General features: G+C 47.2%; 1 protein-coding gene across 2 annotated transcripts; it reads left to right on the top strand.

Annotated features, from left to right (window-relative positions):
* Positions 1 to 1004: 1004 nt before the first annotated feature.
* On the top strand, positions 1005 to 10226 carry PGAM5 (PGAM family member 5, mitochondrial serine/threonine protein phosphatase; the record flags this gene model as incomplete). Of its 2 annotated transcripts, none has more annotated exons than XM_083873871.1 (6): positions 1005 to 1261; positions 4206 to 4384; positions 5612 to 5737; positions 6181 to 6269; positions 6568 to 6698; positions 8508 to 10226. In XM_083873871.1, the coding sequence occupies 6 exons, from the start codon at positions 1005 to 1007 to the stop codon at positions 8656 to 8658; spliced, it is 933 nt and encodes a 310-aa protein (XP_083729997.1). In that variant the 3' UTR covers positions 8659 to 10226. The 2 variants fall into 2 exon arrangements, with proteins under 2 accessions (XP_083729997.1, XP_083729996.1); XM_083873870.1 differs by having other exon boundaries at positions 6565 to 6698.
* Between the last annotated feature and the right edge of the window lie 113 nt (positions 10227 to 10339).

The following is a 10339-nucleotide window of genomic DNA, read 5'->3' as shown; positions in this document are numbered from 1 at the left end:
GAGTCTCCCTGTGCAGAGGGAGCAGGTTCAGGCCACAGGCACAAGGGTGGGACAGGAGTGTCCCAGTGGGTGTTACCAGCCCGGCTCTGCTGAGCCCACCCGGCCGGTAACCACCTGTATTTCCCAAAATGCAGGTTCCTGGTTTCCAGTGCCAGGGACTCAGTGATGCCTGTAAGAGATCAGTTCCTGTGTGACAGAAACACGGAATCGTTGGGGTTGGAAGGGTCCTCTGGAGATGATCCACTCCAGCCCCGCAGCCAAAGCAGGGCCACCGGGAACAGTGACACAGGAACGCATCCAGCTGGGTCTGGAATTTATCCACGGGAGGAGACCCCGCGACCTCCCTGGGCAGCTGTTCAGTGCTCTGCCACCCTCAGCATAAAGTTCTTCCTCGTGTTGAGGTGAAACTTGTTGTGTTTCAGTTGAAGGCCATTGGCCCTTCTCCCGTCTCTGGGCACCAAACAGGCCCAGCTCCCACAGCCCGGCCTCATAAGAGATGCTCCACACCCCTCATTACCTTTGCGGCCTCTGCTGCACCCTCTCCAGTAACTCCTGGTTTTTGTTGTACTGAGGAGCAGCTGGGCACAGTGATAAGGCTCAGAGCTTATAATTAAATATGACGGACCCGGCAGCGCCGGTTAGTGGCTGGACTCAGCGTACAGGTCCTTTCCACCCTGAAGAACCGGTCACGGCATCAAGGCTGTTAAACCGGGCAGGGCTGGCGGGAATCCCCTGCCCCGGCTGGGGCGGAAACTGGTTTGGGAGCGGCCAGGGAGGAGCAGCCTCCGAGCCCGGCCCGAGGCGGGCGCAGCTCCCCGGGCACCGCGGCTGGGGGAGAGGACAAGAGCCCCGTGAGAGACTGTGGGGCCCGGCGGCTCGGTGGGCTCCGTGCGGCCCCGCGCTCCTCGTTCGCGGAGGAATCTTGCCCCACACCGCGCTCCGTCCGGGGCGGGGCGGGCTGCGCGGGGCGGGCTCGCCGGTGAGGGGCACGCGGCCGCCCCGCCATGTCGGTCCGCCGCGCCCTGGCGCTCGCCGCCTGCGGGTTGGCGGGCGGCTCCGTCCTCCTCTCCGCCGTCGTCGTGGGCAAGCAGCCGGCCCGCAGCGGTGGCGACAGCGAGCCGCGCCCGGGGGGCTCCGCCGTGCCCTCCGCCGCGCCGCCCGGCTTGCTGCTGCTGCCGCCCACCGCCTCCTGCCCGCCGGCCGCCGGCTGGATCGAGAGACCCGCGGGCACCGGCAGCTACTGGGACAGCAACTGGGACAGGTGGGCGCGGCCGGGCGGCGGGGCCGGGGCCGCCTCCTCGCCCGGGGAGCGAGGGGCTGGGGTGGGGGACGGGGGGGCCCGGGGGGCGGCCGGAGCTGCCCTGAATCCCTCTGGAGCCGCGGGGGAGCGGGGCAGGGCCCCTCCAGGCCCCGCGTCCCTGCGGGAGCAGCCCGGGACAGCCCCGAGGCCAGGCGGGGACCCGGGACTCGTTTCTCGGTGAAATTCCCTGTGGTGACCTGCTCAGAGCAGACTTCAGCTGGAGTTGGTGAACACCCGTGGCACGCCGGAGTGCTCTGGAGGGATGTGCCAGCGCTGGGTTTTGTTCAGGCAGCTCCGAGACTTACCCAGGGCACATCCCTTTATTCCGGTGCTTTCAGCCAGCCAGCCTGCCAAGCCTCAGGCTTGTGATAAGTGTGAGCAGTGGGCAGAAGTTAGCCCTGTCTGTTGGTGCTGTGTGTGTGCAGCAGGGTTTGGAGCTCGGCAGCAGCTCCCGGGGGATGCCGAGTGTTCTCACACTGGGCGGGCACTGGGCCTGATGCTCATGGAGCTGCCTGGGCTTAAATCCTTGTAGAGGCACTGCCGCTTTGAACCCAGCTCAGTCGTTTTCTTTAGCGTTGAAACACATTCACGCAGGGGTTGGCTACATTTTTTTTTTTTTTTTCCTGAATCTGTAATTAGAATGTGCAGATATCTGCACGGAGCTTTGGCTCATTTAGCTTCGGTCTGATAGAATTATCTCCCAGGGGAGACTTATGTCAGGCTCCAGTTTAATCATAGTAAATCCAAACCTAAGCACTAACAGATTTTTATTGTATAATGCACCGTTTTGATTTTTGAGAGGCTGCAGGATCACATGTGCATGTAAATAGGGCTATGTACACCCCGGTGATAAAAATAATACCTTCATTAAATAAGGTTACAGCTGGTTACACAATTATACTGAGGGAGGTACTAAAGCTGCTTAACTGCAGCTCCAGGCCTTCCTGGTTCTGCTAAAATGTTGATTTTCTTCAAGGATTGTAAAGTACTTCCAGACTCAGGTAATTTTTTTTTAAAGCAATCCAGGAAGCAGAGACTGTGCTATAAGTTACAGAGCTGTCGCCATTGCCTGACCAAACATGGGCAGATAACCCTTCCCAGCAGTTCAGGGTAGCAAATCACCATTTGTCATAGTGTGCAAACAGTGGCGCTGGAATACATTAGCCCAGATCAATTTGTTTTCTGCTGCTTGCAGTCCACCAGCTGCTGTGCTGTGGCTTAGGTTGTGCCTGCTTGAAATCTTAATCTTGACTTCTGGATGTTGTTGGCAGAAGCATTTTATGTGCAAAGTTGTTAAATGGCTTATAAATACACAGAATAGCTGACCACTGCTCTTTGGGGGCAGGGAATGTTTAGAAAATTAAGTTTTGAGCAGGTAACCAGATACTACAATATTCTTAACAACCAGTGGCTTTTCACATTTGAAACAAACAAATGCAAATGTCAGACTTGTTATTGGTCTGATAGGGTATCACACTTGGAATGCTGGTCTCTGCCACTTGCACAGGAATTGTGCTGCTCAGTTCTGGGAGAAGACAGATCTCGTTTCATTCATGTGGAATAGTTTATGGCAGACATCAGATGAGTTATTCCCCTTGCTGCTTTTCAAATGTGCTTGAATTGATTTTAAAGATTTTTTTGTTTTCCTATTGTATCTTGCCAGCAGTATGGTTTCCAGTGAATCAAAAGCATCCTGTGAAATAGCAATAGAACTCCTTGTTACTGGCCTATTGTTTCATTTTTAATGCCTTGCTGAACTTTAACAGCTTGAGGAATGTGTAGAGCCTCATTGTCTAATGGAAATCATGTGTTCAGTAAAGCAAAATGGAGGCAGGAGGCCTTTGCACAGCCAGTCTTGCTGTGAGAAATAGGTGTGGGAAGCAGCAATTTTCTGTGGACAAATTACTTTGTCCCAAACGGAATGAAAATTATCTTTCATTTAAAAAAAAAAATCCATCATCAAATAAACAAGTTTAGTAATGGAAGAAGTGAGGTGTGGTATGAATAAAGTGCACTCTGGGATGGAGTGACATAGAAAAGGATTTGTATTGATGGGGTGGAGGTTCAGTGCAGAGAGGGGCCCAGAATAATACGGGAAAGGTTTGGGCAGGGCTGGTGCCGGGGGATCTGTAGCACTAAACCTGTGATAGCAGAGAGAGGGGAAGATCCCTGTGTCCTCAGGAGGAACCAGGTCAGCTGTCTGGGTGATGTGCAGAGCAGGGCACTCCTGTGCACAAGTGGAAGAGAGATTAAAGTGGCATGAAGGGAGAGAGTCCTGAAAAAGATGAAAGGATAAGTGAAACACTCCGGGCTGAAAAATAGAAAAGTTTTACTGGAGAGACCTGATGTGACCTAGTTTAAAGCAGAAAATAATTCTCAGTGTGCACTGCAGAAGGTTGGAGTCTTTCTAGGATGCTGTGGGGGGGTGAGTTTTTTAGTCATTTGATGTAAATGCAATTGATAAAGTGCAAATTTTGTAGGTGTTGTCACAGGGCCTTTTAGATATAGAGCATTTTCTTTAATGGTCAGCCAACACCTTTTCATCTTTTCCTGGGTATCCTTCCTGGTTAGTTTTTCTTGTCAAGGTCCCCACTGTTATATCCTACAAGTTTTTCAGTTGCTCACTGCTTTTGTTTCCCAATAATTAATTCAGGTGGCTGGCACTAAGTGGCAAATTTACCTATGTCAAGTTACACCTTTTAACCCTTGACATTAACTTTTTTTCACGCAGGCATTTAATTTTATTTTTCACACAAAGGTTAGAATCAGTTTCATGATACAAGTGGCTTGTCAGTTTTAGTTCTTCTACTGTGTCTGGAATTAAGGCAAGACTATCTAACTCTAAAATTCCCCTGCCTTTTAGTCTCCTCTGTCTAAACATGACTCTTGAAATGTGTTTGTTTAGACGTGAACCACTGGCTCTTATCAACCTCAAAAAGAAACACGAAGAAACCGGGGAAGAAGAACTTGCCTCTCGCCTGGATCACTGCAAAGCAAAAGCCACCAGGCACATATTCCTCATCCGTCATTCCCAGTATAATTTGGATGGCCGGGCTGACAAAGACAGAACTCTGACCCCACTGGGTAGGTATCACTAGCAGCATCATACTTTGCATTTTGAGGAAATTATTTTTCACCTGATGAGGACAGGTCAGTAAGTCAGCACTGTTCTGGGTCTTGCTGCCAAACCTTAATCTGCTTTCTGTATTCCTTTGTGGCAGAAAGATGTAATGAATAAGTGTTTTCTTCAGTTCTAATCTGAACATTAAGATGTGATTTAGAGAGTTCTAAGCATGCTCAATTGTTAAGAAACTTATCAATGGAAATTCCAAATTATCTTAAGGTTGCTTGAGCAAATTTTCATGCCAGCTGATAATTCCTAAGGGCTGAGAGGCTTTTAAACTTCACTCCACTGAGATAAATTTTTCTTGTGTTTCTCTTAATTTAATCTGCTGATTTATTAAAAAGAAAACACCTCTGACTTTCAGCTGGAGTGTTTATAATTAAATATATTGCACTTTTGCTGCTGTCACTGTTTCTGGGAGTGCTGCTAATCACTTACATTAAATGAGGATAACCTTTGTCTGTGTTAATCTTAACTCACTGATCCTGTGACTAGGTCTCAAATGCTAATTAGTATTACTTTTAATAATGTACTTTAAAAGCAGTGAACACTTCCTTGATTATATATGTGCCAAAACTGTTTTCATTGGGGGAAGAATTATTACTGTGGACTTCTTTTCCACCCACATCTCAATTACAGGTGTGCAAACAGGAGTGAAATCTAATTGTAGGCCTCAAGTGCATTCTTAAACTGGTAACGAAGGATTATGTTAATCCTGTCTCATCCTTAAGTGACTTAACCTGTCTGTTGTCTTTCACCTGCCTGCCTGAAAGGTGGGATGAGCCTTCCTGGGGCTGCCCAGGTGCTGTGAACTGTGCCAAGCTGGTGTTGCCTTTATGAACAACACACTGTCAGGCTGAGGGGGATTGTTGCTTCCTGGGATGGGGCCAGCAGGGATATTGAGTACTTCAGTGAAAGTTGCTGAATAAGTTTTAGGATTGGAGTTTTTTTTCCCTAATTGAAACAAACAAATTTTTTTCCTACTAATGGAAGTATGCCTTCAAATTGTCCAACCAGTAACTTGGCATGAGTCGTAGCTCTGATGAAAATATTTTCCAGTTGCCTTTTGAAAGGAAGAAGCCTGACATTGATGTAGACCTTTTCTGTCTGCTGGACTCTCTCTTGGTAGTTTGCGTGAGGTGCTAATGGGAGTGTCACCCATTTATATAATGAATGTGCTTTTTCAGGTCGAGAGCAGGCTGAACTGACTGGACGCAGGCTGGCAAGCTTGGGATTAAAATTTGATCAGATTATCCACTCCTCCATGACTAGAGCAACTGAAACAACTGAAATTATAAGCAAACATCTCCCAGGTAAGAGACTTACCTTAATTTTTCATTGTCTTCTGATCCTTAAAACTGCTTCCAGTAGAATTCTAGGCTTGTCCTTAAAGTTGAGATGTTATTTAGCCATTTCACAGCCCTGTGTGAATGTCTGCATTTATAAAGAAACCTACAGCCGTAATTCTGCTTGTTTCCACTTTATCTTTAAAAGTACAAATACACTTTGTCAAAGTGTAACAGGGAGAACAACTTGCTGTTCTGTTCAGTTGGAATAAGTTGTCTTGCTGATGGCAAAACAGTTTTGTTGGAGAGGTACTCATCCCTTGACAGAAGTGTGTAGACTAAAATGGACTTTAAGATGGAGAGTAAGCATTCCTCAAAGAAAGACTGTGAAAAATGTATTGATTGTAGAGTTATGGGACTGTTTGTAATGGCATGTGAACAAGTTTCTGAATGTGTATCTAATACTTCAGGAGTCAAAAAAATCAGTACTGATCTACTGAGAGAGGGAGCACCTATAGAACCAGACCCCCCAGTCTCCCACTGGAAACCAGAAGCTGTGGTAAGTTTTTCTTGAAAGTTTTTTTCCATTTATGGTTTGGGGTGTTTTTCAGTATGCTGTGTATGGACAGAAGCAATAACTTGTACTGTCTGAGCTGATGTTTGTTATCACAGCCCTTAGATAATTGCATTCTTTCCTCCTCCTCAGTAAGTGTGCAGAACAGTTTAAATAACCAGCATTAGTTGAGCCCCAAGTGTGCAGCCCAGTAACCACGAGCTCTTGAGGAGACGAGGGCCCCAGGGGTGCAGGCAGTGCTGCTCTGAGCTGTGTGTAACTGTTACCTCGGTGCCTCCAGCAGTATTACGAAGATGGAGCCCGAATTGAGGCTGCTTTTCGAAACTTCATCCATAGAGCTGATGCCAAGCAGGAGGAGGACAGCTACGAGATCTTTGTGTGCCACGCCAACGTCATCCGCTACATCGTCTGCAGGTACGGGCTGGTCTGCCCCGCTGCCCTGGGGCTGCTCCAGGGAGGGTTCACTGAAACACTGAGGGAGGAGATGGGTTGATTTTGCTTTTTTGAAGTGGTTGGAGATCAGTGCCTGCGTTTTAAGCAGCTGCCTCTACAACTTCATCAAGGTACATTTGAAAATTAGAACGTTTTCATTCTAATTCTAAAGCAAAAATGGCTAAGTCAGTGAAACTTAACCTTTTTTTGTACATATGGACAGTTACTTTAATTACTACGTGCTTCTGCTTCCATAAAGCTGAGGGTAGTGCCTGTTGGAAAAGATTACAAATAGATGCATTACTGGATGCATCTCTTTGAGGTGACATCAATTTGAGCTTACATCATTAGAGATTGACCCAGGTTTGGGAATTCTTTACTAATGGATATTTTTGAGTTATGTTCAAGTTGCATTAGTGTGTTTTTGTAGTAACATCCAGTATTGGATTAAGGGGAGAGTGGATCTTTCCGATAACATCAAGGTTGTTCATAAAGGAGAAAACAGTTCTGGATCTTTGCCTGTCTCTGTATCCAGTCAGCTGAGTCTGTTTTATTCCTCTTCCCCATCAACAAAGCACTGTCTGCAAGATAATTTGTCGTGAGCAGGACAGATGTGATTAAACTTTAATCTGATCAATACCTACAACAGTTTCAGTTAGCTTTATTTAGCTGAGCTAGGTAAATGCTGGCCTGTCTGCTCTGTGGGCTGCTTTAGAGCTTTTCAAAATTGCTATACTTGAAATTATCGATCAGGTAAACAGAATATTCTTTCCTGTGCTAAAAAATATCATGCTGTTCCTGCCAAGGCTTTTTCTGAAATACTTACATACTTTTTCTCTTTGCTGTTGATTTCCTCTTCATTTTAATGTCTCTTCTGTGCCTTTGATTCCAGGCAATCTGATAGCACAACCCTAACACAATCCATGTAACATTTCCTTCAAATCTAGCTTGGCTGTAGCTGGTATTTAATTTCTTGGGCTTTCTACAAGACTGTCGTAAGAGCCAAAACCAAGTTATTCTTCAGTTTCAGAGGCAAAAGCTGTTTGAGGCAACATGGTATTTTTTCCATCTGTTTAATACAATTGATGGAGCTCCTGAGGCTGCTGAGTTAGGAAATTCAGAGTGACTGCAGACCAGCTGTGATGCTGTGTTTCTGTGGAAGGCACAAGGTACTTTTCCTTGTCCTTCCTGGGGAATGATGTAGCCGATGGAAAGTAGTTCTGGTGAATTTCTTCCCTAGGTACCTGCAGGATTTCACTGGAGGGAATCCTGTGTCGCTGCCTCTGCTGTAAGGGTGTGGCTGAAATGGGTGTGACAGTCACTGTTGGTCTCTGCTGAGGCAGGCCTGGGGTGCTGAGCCAGCTCTGCCCTGTCCCACCTGCACAGGTGTTGTGATGCTGCAGCCTCGCAGGTACAGCTGGAGCCTGGGCCATGCCCTGCCCTGTGTGTGACAGGGCTGCTCAGAGCACTCCTGGCAGCCTCACTGCATTCCAGCTGCTGCCTTCTGTCCCCTTGCACTAATCCTGTCAGCAGTAATCACACCCATCTGCTGGACTCTGCTTAGCCAAGTGCACTCTTGGCCCCAGTCCAGTTGCCAAGGCTCTGGTTTTATAGCACTTCCACACGAAAAGCCTTTTTTCCAGGGCTGACTGGGGGCACTGGTGTGCAAGCGGCACAATGCCCACCAATTTTGATTTTCCCCCTCCTTACCCCCCTTAATCTGGGACAGAAGGTGATGCTGTGAGGGCTTGTTAACCTAACTGTTGATGAATATATTGTTTTTGTCACCAGGGCACTGCAGTTCCCCCCAGAAGGTTGGCTGCGACTGTCTCTCAACAACGGCAGCATCACTCACTTGGTTATACGTCCCAACGGCAGAGTGGCCCTTCGAACACTGGGTGACACAGGTTTCATGCCTCCAGACAAAATCACACGCACCTGAGTGAGCCAAATGGATGGAAGGCTGTCCAGGAGATGCCTCTAGTCTCTTTGCACTAGCACATTCTGCTACAGTACCACTAGATTTTTATTACGTTGGGGTGTGATGCTGTCTGAAAAATGTCCTTTAGCCCCATTTCTCCTTGATATTCATATCTGCCTTTCAGTCCAGAAAAGAAGAAACCTTTGTAAGCCTGAACATGTCCAGTCCTTAAGTATTCCCCAAAACTCAAAGCTGAGCTGTGGAATACAGGTTGAATGTCTGCTCAGCAGTTGCAAGAGCACTGACTTTTCCCCCACCCCGCTGTGAATTTCTCTAACCAAAGCTTGCTCCTGTGGGTATTTTTCTTGTGCAGGGAAGCAATTGGTGTGGGAACAGCCTTGTATCACACTGCAGCTAAAACAAAAGGTGAGCCAGCTTGTTCCAGCTCCTGCAGAAGTGACAAACAGGGTATTCTGCTGTCCAAAGGACAAAGGGATAAAGCTTCAGTTTTTGTAAGCTGTTGAGTGTGTATATTGATGTTGTGTCATTGTTCCCCTCTGCCCCCAAAAAGCCCATGTAAACTGTGCCTGGAGGTTATGAGCATAAAGGAAAGAGGGTAAAAAAACATTTGCCTCAGAGCTGTGGTGCTAGATCTAACTGCTGCTTATATTAAGTGTTCCACCATCCTCAGGATGTCCTTTAAGATGTTCTTAAGAACGTTTTTCAGCCTTGCAAAGCCTTTAACCAAAACATGGTCTGAAGAAGGCTGTAAGGGATGGAGACTGTAGCAGTAAGATGGGAGGAAAGGAAAGCAGCAATCTTCTCAAAGTGCTTTCAGTTACTATTTTTGAGTGCTCTTTCCCATTGATTTGTATTTGTTGATACCTTACTTTCAGAGTGGAGCAATACCACCACGAGTTCAGGGTAGTGATGCTGCAGGTCAGAGGTCCTGCAGCGCTGGAGCAAACTGCTGTTGTCAGGATGGTGAGCAGGTGCCCATGGGACAGCTCATCCAGGGCAAGTGTGTAGGACAGGCATTGGGCAGAATGCTCCAAGTGCCTCCTTCATGCAGCTCTGACACTGCTGGGCTTATGGGAGGGGAGGGCTCAGAAGCATTTTGTAGCTTGCTGGGCACCTGAACCAATGTAGAAACTTGGTTTAATTAATAGGTGGAGGCTTGGGAAATTTCACTGCATGCATTGTCTGCCTTGGGGAGAGAGCACAGACTGCAGGACAGCAAACAGAAGTAGGACAGAAGACATAACTAACTTGTTTGACAGATTCTCTGATCAATAAGGATGTTGATGAGATGCTGAACTTACTCCTGTCAGAGCTGTATGAAGCATAATCAGGGCACACAACCTATGGAGAAGAGGATTTAAGGGCTTGATACTGAACTGCTGCTACATCAGGGTAAGTTCAAGGAACAGGAACTGGTAGGGAACAAACTGATTGTTGTGTAGTCTAAGGTGTGGGGGGCAAGAGGAAACCATCATGAAGTATCTCTCATTGTTGCAATGAGAATAATTTATCAATTTTTGTCTATTAACTTTTTAAAAGTTTTGAATAAAATACTTGGTCTGTCTTTCTTTCCCGTCTCTTCAGCTGAATGGCTGCATGGGCAGCTGTAGCAAGTGTGGCTGGACTCTGCAGGGACTGCTGGTGCAGGACTTGTTTTGTCCCACACTGCTCAGGGCAACAG

The sequence above is a fragment of the Zosterops lateralis genome (genome assembly GCF_965231275.1).
Source record: "Zosterops lateralis genome assembly, chromosome: 17".
In the NCBI taxonomy this organism is placed as follows: domain Eukaryota; kingdom Metazoa; phylum Chordata; class Aves; order Passeriformes; family Zosteropidae; genus Zosterops; species Zosterops lateralis.
The sequence above is the reverse complement of the archived record's forward strand: the minus strand, read 5'-3'. Positions and strand labels throughout refer to the sequence as shown.